This window comes from Natrix helvetica, assembly GCF_964273705.1.
Source record: "Natrix helvetica genome assembly, chromosome: 2".
Classification (NCBI taxonomy): Eukaryota; Metazoa; Chordata; class Lepidosauria; order Squamata; family Natricidae; genus Natrix; species Natrix helvetica.
This window is the reverse complement of record NC_138552.1, coordinates 186,619,347-186,636,850: the sequence shown is the minus strand read 5'-3', so window position 1 is coordinate 186,636,850 and position 17,504 is coordinate 186,619,347. Positions and strand designations below refer to the sequence as shown.

General features: G+C 36.9%; 2 protein-coding genes across 4 annotated transcripts in view; one reads left to right on the top strand and one right to left on the bottom strand.

The window, feature by feature from the left end:
- FIG4 (FIG4 phosphoinositide 5-phosphatase) overlaps positions 1–8,971 on the bottom strand; it is a 91,848-nt gene extending 82,877 nt beyond the window's left edge. The window contains exons 1-3 of one of the 3 annotated variants that reach the window (XM_081942466.1): positions 8,933–8,971; positions 3,808–3,906; positions 1,669–1,792 (exon numbers count right to left, since the gene is read on the bottom strand). In XM_081942466.1, the coding sequence (XP_081798592.1) occupies positions 1,669–1,792; positions 3,808–3,906; positions 8,933–8,956 (247 nt within the window). In that variant the 5' untranslated portion in view covers positions 8,957–8,971. Of the gene's footprint in view, positions 1–1,668; positions 1,793–3,807; positions 3,907–6,574; positions 6,679–7,665; positions 8,027–8,932 lie in introns of those variants that run through there. The other 2 variants (XM_081942465.1, XM_081942467.1) reach the window with 2 other exon arrangements.
- A 140-nt stretch (positions 8,972–9,111) lies between these two features.
- The window catches only part of AK9 (adenylate kinase 9), a 67,706-nt gene continuing 59,313 nt past the window's right edge, over positions 9,112–17,504 (top strand). Inside the window, exons 1-3 of the mRNA XM_081943899.1 lie at positions 9,112–9,184; positions 9,949–10,073; positions 12,128–12,191. Coding sequence (XP_081800025.1) covers positions 9,954–10,073; positions 12,128–12,191 — 184 coding nt within the window. The 5' untranslated portion in view covers positions 9,112–9,184; positions 9,949–9,953. The remainder of the gene's footprint in view (positions 9,185–9,948; positions 10,074–12,127; positions 12,192–17,504) is intronic.

Genomic DNA, 17,504 nt, shown 5'->3' with positions numbered 1-17,504 from the left:
CCTCTCTTCAGTGAAAAACACATGAAAGCACACTTGTGTTCGCAAAAAAGCACCTAGTCAGATTGTGAGAAACAAATGCTAAGCGGGCTTTCACATGTTTTGCACAGAGGAGAGACTTCTATCTGGTCACTCTGCCATAAAGTCCAGATCTGTGGAGGTCTGCAGTGATGGTTGAGCTTCTGGAACTCTATCCCATGTCTACACAGGATACCTGGAGCAGAGTCAGAGTGACCATTGGGTTCTTGGTTACCTCTCTTACGGTTCAACAAATGTAGAATCAGGCTGCAGCATAAAATTGAGAAAAGTGAAGGGGGTCTGAATACTTTCTGAATGCACTGTATTTTCAGACCTCTACTCCTGACAGTGAAGAAGGATATAAATTGACATGAACATATGGAAAAGGTGTTTTTAGGTGTTCTTGACAATTAGTGCTACTTTGTAGTTCTAGAAGAAAGTAAGACTGTTAACTTTATCAAAAAAAAATATCATGCATCACTCCCAAGAAATTAATCGTTGTATGTATGTAACATTTTTCACCATCCAACTTCTGAAAAACAGTATTGGACTGAGCAATAAATTCTTTCATAAGAGCATGTGTATTCTGAAAAGAGGCAATGGGTTGAAATCAACTATTGTGGTTCACGTTTCAAATGTTAGCATCCATACTGATTCTGAGCTTATCATCTTAATTCTTGTCTTTGGGGAAAATATTTTCTTGAATATTGTTTGCATCTTTTTTTTAGAATTGAGACTTTTAATTCTGAAGAGCTGAGCATAGGCTTTAAAAAATAAAATAAAAAGAATCCTTCTGTTTTGTTTTTTAAAAATAACTATAAATGTTATCTTTTTTTTCACTGTTTCTCATAAATAAATGTCACAGCCTAAACTCTCTAATCAAAGTTGTAGCTTTTGTTTCCATCATAAATGAGGGTTTATATTTAGCCTTATGTTTTCTTCGTAAATGAAATGGATGTTAGAAGTATTTTTATTAAAATGTGAAATATATTTTTGTGTTATAGATGTATTACGTGATCATTCATTATCACTTAATGGATTCAGCAGGGTCCAAGAAGAAAAATAAAAGTCTGCTGTGCACATTTGCTTTTTGATCACACACTGCTGAGTATCACCAGTAGCCTTTAGGTACAATAAAAGTCTGCTCTAGTTTACTGAGAGTGTAAATATTTTGCATCTGCTTAGATCAGTGATTCTCAACCTGTGGGTTGCTTTCACAGGGGTCACCTAAGACCATCGGAAAAGACATATTTTTGATGGTCTTAGGAACCGAGACACCAATTTTATGGTTGGGGGTCACTACAACATGAGGAACTGTATTAAAGGGTCACGGCATTGGGAAGGTTGAGAACCACTGGCTTAGATGGTATTCTGTCTATAAACTATTTTTTTTAAAAATAATTTTACATGTTTTCTACCATTGATATAGAGATCATATATTTTTTATGCTGAAAAGCAAACTAAAAATGTATTTATGTATTTATTTAAACAAACACACAAACACAATTATTATCCAAATTATTACCCTATCTTTATTTCCAGAGTTCTTGTTTGAATTTTGCTTCATACGTGGGTTTTGTGCTTATGTCCAAAATAATAATTGCAGTGGCTTGGCCGTTATTAAAACAAACTAATAAAAATAAAATAACTTACCTACTATCCCAAAAGCAGAGACAGCACGTAATAATCCAGATGAGCCCTTTTGTCCAATTTTTGTCCTATTGCCCAGATCTAAACGGCCTAGTAGCTCTCTCACTTCTTGCTGGGTATATACATGCTTGAAAATGAAAATGAGTCACGTAAGTATTTCTGAATGTATTTAAAAACTTCGATTATAACGTCTACAAAGCCGTTTCAGTCACCTTCCTAGGGCAGAAGTACCTATTTTTCATGAGCTCAAGGACAGCATAAACTTTGTTTGATATGATTTGCTAATGAAGGCATAACAGTACTGAGAATCTTTCTAGTACAGGTAGTCCTCGAATTACAACAGTTCATTGTAACTTCAAAGTTACAATGGCACTGAAAAATGTGACTTATGACCATTTTTCACAGTTGCGTCCTTTGCAGGATCCCTATGTGAACATGTGATCAAAATTCATATGCTTGGCAAATGGTTCATGTTTATGACCATTGCTGTGTCCCAAGGTCATGTGATCACCATTTGTGACCTTCTGACAAGCAAAGTCAGTAAGAAAGCCAGATTCAATTAAGGCCATAAAATGGGGTCATAAAATGGGGCAAAACTCATTTAACAAATCTCTCACTTTACAGACATTTTGGTCTCAACTGTGGTCGTAAAGAATACTACCTGTGTTATATGTAGACAGGTTATAATGGCAATAGCACTTAGACATATCTATCACTTCACAGTGCTTTACAGCACTCTCTGAGCAGTTTACAGAGTCAGCGTATTGCCCCCAACAATCTGGCTCCTCATTTTACCGACCTCGGAAGGATGGAAGGCTGAGTTAACCTTGAGTCGGGTTTCCATCATGTTTGTAGATATCCAACAATTCTTGTCTCATAGCATTTTTATACATTTAATTTTTTAAGTAATATTTTAATGGGATGCTCCTATACTTAAATCAAAAGTACCAGTTTATATCATTATCTTTTTTTCAAAGAATCTCTCTGACCCCAAGTGGGATTGATAAGTATTGGTAAAAAAAAGTAAAATGCAAGGAACAAAACTCGGTGATTTATCTGAAACACTGATTTGACAGAAAAGAGATAAAGGGATGCAGGGATGCCAGACAACATTCTGAGAAGTAGGCTGGTGCAAGTGATGGGGGATTTGGAAAAACCAATACTCTATGGTTAATTATTTTGCCCATAGTGACTACTTTATGAATGAGTATTTCATCACGTCAGACAGTTTCTGAGAATATCTATGACTCTCAAAATTTCAAATACATACCCAAATATATGCAAGTTTGATTACCATTAACAGTTTAAGGATTATTTTATTTGAATCTTATTACTACTTTCTCCCATTTCTATTTTGCTCTTTTGTCTTATAATGTTCACCACATATATATTTAGTCCCAAGCACAAATACATGGAATATTGGGGGGAGAGGGGGAGACAAATTAACAAAGGGAAGAAGCATTCCTTTTTAGCATAATATAAATCTTTGGAGAGGAAATCTACAATTTTATCTTTAGAGTAAAGTAAAAAAACTGCTGCCTAAAATTCAAAATGTGTTATATTTCCTCCCAAAGTTCTAAATACCCCCACAAACACCTTTATCATATTATTAAGAACAACTGGGAGTTTATTGTGAATAATACAACTCAGGTAAAATTAACTCAAAATCAAGGTTCTTAGAACCATAATCTAAGAAAAATAAGAATCCCTTCCAGAATAAATACTGGTTTGTTATTATTGCACAGAAGATGAAATTCATGAATTTCCTGGAATAAACCTCAGAAGTTCCAATTTCCCTTTTAGAGTCAAAAAATGAATCTAAGACATGGTTCCTAATTGAGCTTTTTCCAAAGATGTCCTTCCTTCACCTGAAGGAGCTCTTTCAATAAACCCTGTCAGGGAAGGGAATGTCATAATTCTTTTTTATTCAGAAATTGTTCTTCCTTAGAACCAAGGCTTCTCTCCAAGCAATTTATTTACTGTTGCTTAACTCATTTATTAGGAAACTATGTAAAACAAAACAGTGTTATGAAAATAAATAGTAAAAAGAAAGAAAATACTGCAGCTAAAATCTAATGTAGTGTTACATTGGATTCTTATATTTTCTTTTGAATAGTAACATTCAAATGTTGAAGTACTCACTCTGTCATCAATAACAACTAAATCCTTGGGTTCTGTGCGATCGATTTTCAAAACACGATATTTGGTTTCTGCCTGGTTACTTCCAACAAGAAAATATCGCTGGGGATGTAAAAAAAAAACCGCAAATAAAAAATTAAAGCAATAGTTATGGACCTTATATACTTACTGCAAGTCGTGCAATTATATTGACATGAACTTTTATTTGCAAGAACGAAGTTCATCCAATTTATAGTAATTCAATCAGTTCTTCTATGAACAATATTCTTCAAATGTAATTTATCATCCTGATATTTTTGAAATATACATTTTACATTTTTTTTAAAACAATTGTCCTAACACCTTCATGCTATTTTAATTTCTGACTTCAACCTTGTTACATTAATAGCATTATTTCCTTATTTTGACCCACTGAACAATCAGTTAATGCCATTTATGATGCTTTCTAATACTTCTAAAACTTTTGAGGTAAAAGACGAATCCTATCAATTCTACTCGATGTACAATTTGACAAGAATATTGGGAGAAAGTAAATTGTGTTTATACAAGGAGCAGTAAAGAGTCGGGAGTTTAGTGAATTGTGCTCCGTTTTATGATCTTTTTGCCTCAGTTGTTAAGTGAATCATTGCAGTTAAGTAAATCATTGAATTGTTAAATGAATCTGGCTTCGTCCATTGACTCTGCTTATTGGAAACTAGCTGGGAAGATTACAAATGATGATCACATGACCCCAGGAGAGTGCAACTGTCATAAGTACATGCCAGTTGCCAAGCTCCTGAATTTTGATCCTGTGTCTATGGAGATACTACAACACTTGCAAGTGTGAAAACCTGTCATAAATCACTGTTCAGGGCTGTTGTAACTTCAAATGGCCACTAAACTAATGGTTGTAAGTCAAGGACTATATGTTAACTGTAGTAATTACATTACATTATTCTTACAAACCACCCTCCCCAAATTTAAAAGCAAAATCTTCTGTTTTTTTGCCTTTGGCCCTATTTTACTCATTGAAATACAGCATTTCCGTTAATTTATTGTTACACTATATTAGTGCTACTAGCTGCTAGATTTTATTTAATGTGCCGTGATAGCTGTTGGCGTGCCATTTTGCTGTTATAAAGCATGGACTGTGCGCATTATAAGTGAACTGAAGTGAACATACCTTTTTTTTTTTTTGCAATTTTCTCAGGGAATTATTTCTCAGCATTGAGTTATTTTATTATATCTACAACTTATTGACCACACAACACATCATAAGCCATATATATAATTTTTATGCAGGGGCATCCTGTGATATGAAAACTATATCAAGGGTTAGACTAAGCCATAAACCACACTGAATAATACTCCCAGAGATAAACTCTGAAAGCCACTGAAAGGCTAACCGAATCCTCATAGTGTCTATGAAGATTCTCAGTATTCCAAGTCATGGTTGTTCCAAAGGTGCTTTTTTTGCAAGGAATATAAACCATTCTCCATCATTCAGTCAGAACTTGGTTGAGAAACGAACCATCTTCAAGAAAAAACAAAGAAAGTCCAGCTGCCTTTTGAAAAAGCACCTTTGGGACAAATCTTCATAGTTTAAACCAGAGGTTATCAACATTGCAATATTGCCATTCCTAAAATAAACAATTGTTTGACTCTCTTCGGGGAAAGTGCACATTAGTGTGTTAACAGTCATCTCCCAAAGCTCATTTTGGTCTTTAATCCCCATTTATTGTGCAGAACCCTTCTCCAGGCAAACCACAAATGAGTTTTGGCAGTATCCAATTTTGCCTAGTCCTCTCTCCCCCCCTCCACACACAAACATTTTGTAATGCTTATTGCAGTCATGACCAACAGTTTGAGAATCCTTGGGCAAATTATAATTTTTAACTTTAACAATATGATCGTCTGTATGAAATAAACAGATGATGCAACAATCCCTTTTCCCCGCTGTTTCCAATATGATCCATTTCCAAATATATTTATTACATCCTTCAATCTGCACTAATTTAGCAATAATTTATAAAATAAAGCCAAAGCCAAACAACTGACCATTGCTTATAATAATTTGTTCCTGAAAGCTTTTTGTACTAATTGAACAGATGTATGACCCAAGATCACCTTAACCTTTTTAAAAAAAGGATAACAAAAAACATTTTAAAGTGGCTTTCAATATTATCAGGCTAAGCAAAAGGGAACTCTAAAAAATATAGGAAAAGTCAACAAATTATTAAAATGTATACAGATGCTTATTTCTGCTGTATTTTCTTCAGATGTTTTGGTTACAGAATTACCATTATCTATTGCAAATCATAGGCAACATTCTGATTACAAAAATCACCTGAAAAGTACAGCTATATTTTAAAGACTTGCACAATCCTTGCTGGGTTAAACTCTTGCAAAATCTAGGGGGATATTGTTTCAGAGGGCAAATTAGATTTCAAATATTCAGTATAAATGCTACAAACATTTTAACTACCATAGATTAACTTTGCTAAATAATGGATTTGGAGTTTTTAGATATTAGCTAGTATCCAACATATAATCTGCTGTCATACTTCAACACATATACATAACTTCCTGATATTGAAAAAGGGGATTAATGTATCCATTACATCAACCATTATTAAAAAAAATCCAAGCAGGTTTCAGGAACTGCACACTTTCATTATTCAAAATACTGCATAGGATAGACATCTTACTCACATTAATTCAACATCACACTTTTTCCTAGGTAACAATAACACAGCCAATACTGAGCATTGAGTCATGAATGCTCAGATACCAGAACTATTCTGCATTCAAGAAAAATGCTTCCTAGGAGGATGAAATAGATAAGACTTCACAGTCTGCAGATATGTTCTCAATGGATACCAAAACATTCACTCTAGAGTTCACTTTTCTTACAACAGACGTTTCAAAGTAAAGTACTGATCAGTATCTCCACCTGGAATGTGTTGCATTCTGGCCAGCTGTTCTGGAGAAAAACAGCTGTGGTGCAGACTTCCATCATTTTTCTACACTGAGAGGAAAAATAGACTTCAAGAAAAGTTTGTCTACTTCAGATCCAAGGATTTAATTTAGTCAGGGAACATATTTTGGGGGCTTTCTGTGCATGACTCACTAAAAAATGTTCAGTGAATGGCATGCATCAGTATCTTATTCCCTGCCTTCACTGAGATTGCATTTCAACAAAAAATTAAGACTTAGTATATTGTCTAAATTTGAATTGGCTCTAATTTTGTGATGATAGATTTATCTTGGTTAAAAATATAGTAAACAAGTTCTAAAAAGAGAGAAGCTGCTAGCTCTCTTGTGCTCATTAACCAAGTATGTTGGCTTAACACATCAAAGCACATTGCAAAGAGTTATGTTTCTAAGAAAGCTGCACCTAGGTATAACAACAGCCAAGATCCTACCACTAGTATTGACATATCTGCTAGCTCTAAATGTATAGATTCCAGTTAGCTACCAGATCACTGCACTAGGCCTCGAAGTCCAATACAACTTCAAGTCAATGCAACTCATCCCAGTATTCTTTCCTGGTTGCTCTTCTATTGTTCCAAAAGTGGCTCCAAGGTAGCTCTCCATAATGAAGAAAATATAATAGGTGTTCATTGGAAAATGAGAGATTAGAACATAAATGCTCCTATTACTCCAGCCATGGGATGCACTCCTTGCAAGGCAGAAAACAAAACTTCTACCCTAGCCAGTGTAGAAATCCACCAGTCAGACTAAAATCTGCACCTAGGGGACTTCCTCTGTTCAATGGGAATAACTAGGATCCTTTTGGACTCTCCTCAGTCCAAAACCTATAGGACTCCGATCAATGGTAAAAATAGTAGGGAAGCAGCAGGCGTTTTGGGGGTTACTTACAGCTCTAGTTTCGTACAGCACCAGTTTTTGCACAGAGCTGATGATCGGAGCCGCCACAGGCATAGTGACACAGCGGAGGGGATTACACTCAAGGCACCTGCGAAAGCTCCCACCTGCCCTATAAACGCCCCTTCCTCCTTTTTGAAGGATAGGCTTGGCCTTGGCTAAGCTACGGCTCGTGATAAATGCGGGCCGCGTGAACCCATTTTCTTCTCCCTTTTACTCGATCGGCGAGGGACGCTATGAGGAAGGGTCGATCGGGAGCCGAAGAAACAGGGGAGACACACAACCCCCGTCTCCCCATCGAGAGCAGGCGGCTGTTCCGCCAACACCGAGCAAGGTCGCGAGAGAGTGACAACTAAGGGAAGCGCAAAATCACGTGATTGAATTTGCCGGCGCCGCGGCCATTTTTGGTTTGGGAATGATACCGATTCTTGCCCGGAAGAGAGGAAATTTTGAAGAAGAGACTATAAAGCCAAATAACTTTTTCCTCCTCTGCCCGCGCTACTGGCGAGTGGAATCTAGGAAATCTACCACGGGGGTAGTAACTTGCAGGACACCAGCTTTGGGAAGACGGCTCCCTTAACTTCTTTTTTCCCTTAAAGGACTTCGGCTTTCGTGGATGAAAATCCATGCCATCGTTTGCATGAAGTTGCGTCTCTCTGTTCCTAGGAGCATCCCATGCGGGTGTGAATAACATTCCTGCCCACTGAGGCTAAAACTCTGTTGAGGCAGAATTCAAATCACGGCATTGAATAGCAATAGCACTTAGACTTATATGCCGCTTCGCTGTGCTTCACAGCTCTCTGTAAAGCATTTACAGAGTCAGCATACTGCTCCCAACAATCCGGGTCCTCATTTTACCGACCTCGGAAGGATGGAAGGCTGAGTCAAACTTGGAGCTATATAGCAAGCACTACTTGACGTTTCAGCTTTCTTAAACCCCGCCCTCCCCTTTCTTCTTCCTTTAGAAAAAGTTTTAAATATTCACACCAAGAAATCGGATTCATTGAAATCAGCGAGACCCACCCACCACCACCACCACCACCACCCCCGCGTGGATATGCCTATCGTTGCCCTGCGACCGTCACTGAAACCGCTGAGCAAAGGAGGGATTCCGTCGTTTGCGACATTACGAGCCGATCCTGGGGCTACAAGTCAGTTGCGCCCGTTTAACCCACGCAACTCCCGCCGAGGATCGACTCCCTGAGAAGCTGAGAATTTCCCTTATGAGACGGTTTAACATTGAAAAGCTCCCGTTTAAAACCGTTAGCGAAGCAGCCTTAAACATTCTACGAGGTTTCCTCTCGCTCTGCCGTGTAACGGCCCTCTTTCTGGGCGGAATCGCGCAAGGACCGTTGATTGGGTGAAGCGAGCGGGGGGGGGGGATTCCGAGAGAAAGAGAGAGGAAGCGGGGCGTTATCTCCACGGTTACGGGGGAACACATATCGCTGCGGAGCTTTCATGCCGGGTTGTTGCCAAAGCGAAGCGGCGAAACCCCGCTTGGCGTCATCCTGCTGTAAGTCTTACTTGGGCGACCTTTTTCGATCCGTTTTCTCCGCCCGCAACAATCGTGGGAAATGATTTCATCAAGCTCAGTTGTGCACCCCCCCCCCCTTGCGCCTTAGCCAAGATTATCGAGAGGGGATGAAGCACCACTCTGTGATCGTTGGGTTTTGTTTTGTTTTGTTTTTCATTCATTTACCATATTTTTACTTCGCTTTTTTGGTCCGTCCTCTCAAAAAGGACTTTTACTTGGGGGGGGGGGGGAAACCCAGCCCAAATTTACTATTAGTTATCATACCCCACGGGACGATGAAATACCTCTAGGAAGAGGCTGTTGGCAAATTTGGCTGCACAGGAAAACTTTTACCGAGCTGCTTTTATGCTGCAATTCATATGGCAGCGATATATTTATGAGGCTCACAGATTATATAGGTGGGCGTCATGTTAGTTGAACTGATGCCTGTTGCCTGCATGGACACGTCCATAGGTTTTCTTGTCCGCATCACAGAAACTACAGGATCAGAAAAACATGAGTTTTTATTGCAGAAGTAGTGTGCCACTGCCTTCTTTGAGGATTTTTATTTTTGCTTTACTATTATTTTGGGATTCTTAATATAGTCTGTAGTCATAGGATTTTCTGATTGCTTCCCATTCAAAATCCAGGTTCAACCCTCTTCCCCTCCCCCCTCATCAACCAAGATCAGCTACTTGCTGCTATAGCTGCAGATGTAAAAAGTAGCAAGGATCTTAACAAATAATTCTATCTTTTAAATGTAGATTGAATGATGGCATCTCCAGAAGATGAGCAACCTTACCCTTTTGTAGATATATATGATGAAGATGAAGCTGACAGAGTCTTCCTTTTGTCCAAGCCTACTTGCTTCGTCATCCTTGGAAAACCAGTAAGAAAAAGTTCAACATGATTAAATTGACACTTTCAACAGACTTAATTGAAAATACAGCCACATATATATCTTTATTTAGAAATCCAATGAAATTCCATATGTTCTATTGCTAGAAGAATGTACATGTAAGTAATAAAGTAATAACATCTGTGGAACATATGAACTCCTGAATAAAATTCATAAAATGGTGCTGTCAGTATGGCAAACTTTTCCTTGCCAGGATATCTTTTCAAGATACATCCTGTTAGAATGTATATCATGGCATGTCATAAATGTATGGATTTCAGGGCCTCCCCAATCTCGAAATGTTCTGTCTCTGATTTTCTGACTCTGGATAGGGAAACACTCCCCCAGCCAGAGCTGATGCATAAGTTGGGTTCCTCTTGAATTCACGATTCTTACTCAAGGAGCTGGTGACAGCTGTAGCCAAGAAGCCATTTGCATAAATCCATATTGTTAGTTGACTCAATTTATGGATCAGGGAACTCTTCCATATCTACTTACATTTTAATCAGCTTCCACTTGGAGTATTGCAATGCGGTATTCTTGGAGCTTCTTTTGAAAAGCAGTCAGAGGCTGCAACTGATCCAGAATGCAGCAGAACATGTAGCTTTGGACATATCCCATGGCATAGCAAGGTATCACTGTTTCATGAGCGACATCACCCATGTATGGCATGAGGTCAGGTTATTATGGGACTGGCTGTTTCTGATGGTTTCTCCTCACCAAATCAGACAAAATGGGTCTGCTCTGGATCTGTTAAGCAGTGTCAATTAGTTGGACCCAGAAAGCATACTTTTTCTGTCAGGGTGCCTGCCCTTCCCCTTCCCCTAACATTCCAATGACCTTGAATTTGAAAGTCTCTCAGAAGGTTTTGAAACTCTTTTCCCTCAGACATGGAGGCTACAATGTTATCTGATACCAGTAGGTATGTTTCATGTTGCATTATGGGAGAATTTTTCTCAAAGCCTCCGTTGCATTTTACTGTATTGTATTGTATTGTATTTATTCTATTTTATTGCTGTCTGTTGCAGGCAGGCAGATAAATGACTCATTTTCTATATCACAGGGTATGGTGGCTATAGGGAGTCATTATATGGAGGCTCATAAAATTTGTCCTTTTCATTCCACAATGCTGAGTGTCACAATCTTATTTTGCAATAGATCTTATGAGTTGGCTTCTTTCTAACTATACTCATGTGCCTGACCCTCTCAACTTTGCATTAGAAAACAAATTGCATTGATTTCTGTGCGATTTATTTCTGTCCTGCATTTGAGATGCTGCTGCATAGTGTTACAATTATCTAATTGATAATTGTAGTGGATCTAATTCAGCAAGCCAAAATTTATATACACCATTAATGTTTCTGAATTTATTTGATTAGACTCTTGCAATTCTCATTTGTGTAGTTAAAAGTTGCTTACCGTGATAGCAGGAGGATTTAGGCATCATTTGCATCTGTATAACTCCGTTCTACTTTATACTGGTCCCAATAACACTTCTGAGGGGTATTCCCAGAATAAAGCAGATCGTGTCTTTCATATACTTACATTAATTTAGCATCTGGAATATTAATTTAATTTAATTTTGCTTTGTAAAATGGAATTGTTTGCTAATATATTAAGTATATTATATATTTAGTAGAAGCAAGCAAATGCATGATCATAGCCCTAATTGTCTTTGTTTCTTTTTATCTCTAACACGAAACCTTACAAGCAGATACATAGCACAGAACATAGAATCACATTGATTTAATTAGCAGAGCTAATGACTTAGAAGTGTCAAATATATCTTTGTTTTGAAAGCTAGCAAGGCAAGAAGGAGACCATTTTTCAATTTAAAAAAATGGAAAAACAGAATATATTTCATAGACAATTAGAGCCATATATAAAATTTCTGACATTTAATAATGTGGATGGAAATTCTAGTTACTCCTTATTATAATAAATATTTCCGTTTTCATTGTTTCATTTTTAATTTATTACATTTGAAGCACTTCAATTCCTTCTAGTTTTAATAATCCTTTTCTTCTTTTTTTTCTCATTTTAAGGGTGTTGGAAAGAAAACATTAGCTAAAAAAATAGCCCAGTTTTGGAAGTGCACACTTGTAGATGGTAAATATAAAATTATATTCCTTTTAGTGTATTTCATTCTATGCATGTTTGTATAATTTCTAACATTCCAGAGACCTGTTTAATTTTTTAAAAAGTCTGCAACATTTTCATAAATTCAGAAGAGTTTGACAATGTATATAGTGTTCTTCTGTTGGAGAGATTTTGAATTTTTAACAGATACCACTGGGAATATTACCATATTTCTATTAAAATGAGGTGGAAAAATGGGGAAATGGAATCTAATGCTTTGGAACTTGATTTCTGGTAGTGAAATAAGATATTCTCCGCCCACCCCTCTTCGAAAAAATTCTTTTAAAGACACTGATATTAAAATTAACTTTTTTCTGCTTATTTTTAGGTAGTATCAGTGACAACATAGACAATATCCCTATTACACATAAAGTGTGTAATTGTGTAATATAGAGACTTACTTAAAACAACAAGAAAAAACTAGCCCACTTTATAAACTTAATATTTGTACAATCAATCTCTAAATTAAAAAATTATAGTATTCTATCTATTATTTTTGTGTGATTTCACCTGTATCCTACTTTCCATATTCCAATGTTGTCTCCCATTTCATTATGGCCATACAAATATAACAAATATAAGACCACCAGTTTCAATATGCATTTTTTAAATGAACCCTAACAAAGTCAGTAATAGTGACTTTGGTGAGAATAGGAAAGGAAAAAATATTGTAATGAGATGTCATTTTTTTATTAAGGGGTTAATAAATTGCTTCTGCTAATCTCTGGTCTGGTCATAAAACTTCATTGAATGAAAATGAAAAATGAAAGAGTTGGAGCAGAGATTTTTTTTAAAGTCCATATGGGACCAGTAGAAAGAGGACATAAAAAGTCCTCTGTATATTTATGCAACATAAGGATTCCCTTAGTCTTGTGGAGGTTACGCCGTTAAATCTTATAAAAGATTTAAAGATTTAAATTAAGGCAGGTAGGAGAAGAGTTTCTCCTAGCTGCCTTAATTTCATTAATAATCTTAAGACTTTCTTCAAGATCTTTTACCAACAATTTATGACTAAAACATGCATGAGTCCAGCCTTTCCCTTTCCACTTAAACTTCCCTTGCCATGATTAATTCACTTAGGGAGTATGGAATAACTGAAGTGATTAGAGGAAAATATATATTCTTTCTCAGGTACAGCTATTAGAAATCTATTTTGGGGTTTTAAATTAAGTTCTCCTCAGGGATATTCTGGCCCACAGAGAGACTACCTTACCTTTGGAAGCAGGAGTTTTTACATTAAATTTGCAAGAGTGAATAAAGAATGTAACACAGCAAGTGAGTGATTGGATTCTGGCTTGTTCCTTTAGAATTAATTTGGCATCAGCAGGTTTCTGAGTAAAAAACGAAAACTATGAGGCAGCATGTACCTGACTTTCCAGTTTGTTCCCAGAAGCATCATTTCTTTGAAGTGCTATCATTAGAACATAATTACAGTGATTTCTAAAGAATCCTGTGGCAAGACTAAAATTTCTGGATTTTTAAAATTGCAATATAATTTTATTTAAGTTCTGAAAGGGAAATTGTTTATATGAGCCTGTTCTTGTTACCTGCTACTTTAAAGTTAGAGCAGGCAACAATTAGAACAACATAGGAGCCCTCTGGTGGCTAAAAGTGTCTTTTATTTTATGGTCAAAGTCAATGGTCAACTACTAGATTATAAAGTACACAGAACTATACACAGAACTTTCTATTTAAATAGGAGTTTTAATGACAATGATAATTATCAGTCCATGGAGGGTACTCTGGAGATCTAGAATTGGCTTTGGAGAAAAAAGATATTGATTCCTTCAATAGTTGAAGAGAAAAAAGAAATTAAAATATTTAATGTTGTTTTAGAATATTTCGGTAACATTTGGATTCTGGTCAAATTGTAATAGGAAGATATAATACAGCTATTATATAGTTAGTTCTCGAGTTACAACAGTTCATTTAGTGATCATTTAAAGTTACAATGGCACTGAAAAAAGTGATGTATGGCCGTTTTTAACACTTAAGACCATTGCATCAGCCCCATGGTGACATGATAAAAATTCAGATTTTTGGCAACCAACTCATATTTACAGCTGTGTGAAAAAGTCCTGCATGCTTTCCATTTTAAACTATATTTACATATTTAATCAACTTTTCACTCATAGAAACTACACAAAATTAGTACTTTGATGAAAATTTCTGTAATCGGATTGAGATGCAATAGGCATGAAAAGCATTGAGAAATTTAATTTAGCTCTGGCTGTGGGAAAGGATGAAGGCCTTTGCTTTCACCAGTACTGAACAGCGACATCGCATCATTGTGCTTCATGAAGAGGGTTACTCCTGTACAGAAATAGCCAAGAGAGTGAAATGCCATCGCACCACAGTGAGCAGAGTGGTTGAAAAATACCAAATAACTGGTTCACTTGATGAGATGCTCCGCTCTGGAAGACCAAGAAAGTCAATAAAATGGCAAGATCGGGCTCTGCAATGCATTTCGATGGCTGACAGGAAGCTCACCTCACCTCAGATTACAAGAATTTGGGGTGAAACATGATGTAAAAGTGTGCACAAACACAGTGCATTGCAGACTGCTTGCCAGAGGGCTCAAAGGTTGCAGGGTTCAAAGTAAACCTTTGGTCACAGATGCTCACAGCTCTTGTCAACGTGCGTGGGCCAAGAAGTATGCCAAGTGGAACAACGAACAGTGGACCAAGGTCATCTTCAATGATGAGAGCAATTTCTACTTGACTGGGAATCAGTGCAATAAGTATGTCAGAAGATTTCCAGCTGAAGAATTTAGGCTGTACTGCCTGAATCTATCTGAGAAGCATCCATTGCATGTGATGATCTGGGGCTGTATTGCTGCTTCTGGGGCTGTATTGCTGCTTCTGGTATTGGTCGGATACAAATCGTGCAGGAATCATGAATTCCAAGCAGTATGTTGAAGTCCTGGAAAAGACCATCCTCCTTCAGTTCAGCAACTTGTAGGGAAGAACTTTTACTTCCAGGATAACAATGTTCCTTGTCATCAAGCCAAGTCCGTCCAGCAGTGGATGAAGAAGCATGGTGTTTGACTCCTGGTTTGGCCAGCTCAGAGTCCGGATTTGAACCCAATTGAGAACTTGTGGGCCAAAATTGGTTACAAAATAAGCAAGAAGCATCCAAAGACCAATCAGGAGCTAATTGAATCCATTATTGCAGCCTGGAACCATATTGTCACCAAAGATCACGTGCAAAGGCTTATACAGTCTATGCTGAAGTGATGCCTCCTGGTGATAAGCAATAAGGGCTGGCCAATTTCATATTAGTAACCATGTTTGGTTACTTAAACAGTCCTTTTCAGGGCCACAAACAATAAAAATAATAACAAAACACTAGCATCGGCCTTAGGAATTGCAACACGTATGCCACTGGGTATGCATCAGTTAATCTGTTTTCATAGTCATTGAAAGTATGCATTGTAAGCATGCAAGAAAATTCACAATCCTCCTCCAAACAGCACCAAATTGCAAAAGGCTTATGCTTTTCACTTAAAACCACCAGTATTTATTTAAATATAACAATATTTGCATAGCAGTTAGCATAAAATATCATAAAATCAATGGCCTATCCAAAAATGTCATAAACCGTAAACAGTAAATTGTAAAGCGTGCAGGACTTTTTCACATAGCTGTATGATGGTTGCAATGTCCCAAGGTGATGTAATCACCTTTTACAACCTTCTGAGAAGCAAAGTCAACAGGGAGGCAAGATTTGCTTAACAACCATGTTACTAACTTAACAACTGCGGTGATTTCACATAACTGTGGCAAGAAAGGGCAAAATTCACGTAACAACTGTTTTGCATAGCAAGAGAAATTTTGGGCTCAATTGTAGTCATAGGTCCAGGACTACCTGTATTATACATGCAGTTGTGCTGGAGTCATTATAAAGAACAATAGTAGTGTATTAGTCATTTGGAAACACATTTTGATTTTTGGCCAATTAGTGCGCATTTAAAGCATATCTCCAAACTCTGCTTAACAGGGATCAAAAAGGTTAGTATGTAAAAGAAGCAACCAGATGAAAGGACCCCTGAGTAACATTGCCTGTACTTTTCCTTCTAACTTCCCTCCATTGGATACCATGCATCATCAATGTATGAAATCATAATTTATTTGAAGAATTCACACCTACACAGTGAAAGCATTGGAAAACGAGATGACACAGCTGCCAATCACAATTTTTGATTAATCTCCATAAATGACATTTTAAAATATAAAAAGTAAAAAAAGCAAACAAAGCCCATTCTTCAAAAAAAAAATTACCAAAAAACATAAGTACTTTTGTTTTCACATGGAAATCGCTTTTGAATTTCGTGCTTGATGTGGAAAAGAATGTAACTTTGACTTTGGGTTTTATAGATTAGATTGATAGATCTTTATAGAGATGACGTGTTCATATTATTATGGAAAAACAATAATAATAATAATAATAATAATAATAATAATAATAATAATAATAATAATATATTTATTTCTTAGCCGCACCCTCTCCCGAAGGGCTCGGGGCGGCGTACAACGAAACATTCGAAATAAATATGTAAACAAAACAAACATATAACAAAGGTACACTAAAACATACATACATACATAAGGAGGAGATCGATTGATAAAAACAATTAAAATACTGTATTTAACACCCCTAGAAATTAAATATAATTAAAATACCCAGTTAAAAACCCGTCAGGAGCGATATGGTTAAATCAAAGTTGAGCCAGGCCAGCTGCTTGGAAAAGGTGGGTCTTAAGCTTAATACGGAAGGAGCGGAGGTCAGAGATATTCCTAATATCCGGAGGGAGGTCATTCCACAGGGCTGGGCCCGCCACAGAGAAGGCTCTACTCCTAGGCGCCGCCCCACGACATTGTCTAGCGGACGGCACCTCTCTGTGCGAGCGAATTGGTCGCAGGGATGTATGGGGCAGAATACGATCCCGCAAGTAACTAGTAAAAAGCTGTGATTTGATGCTAATACCTTATTCTAGTAAAACAGAGAGAGACGGAAGTCAATGCTTCTCTTTCTTTTCTTTTCCCTACCTTTCCTCACTTCTCTTTCCCCTTTCCCTCCCTCCTCGCTGCCCTTTTATTTATTTTTGTATTTTGTATTTTATAATACTGTATAACTTAATTTAAAAATGTTCACAGTTAAAAAAATTAAAATAGCAAGAGATGGTGGATGAAATAAACAAATCTATTTTTCTAATCTTTCTTCCCTGTGAGGAATTATTGAAGACAAATTTTTGTTTACTTACGTTCGCAGATCCTATAAATC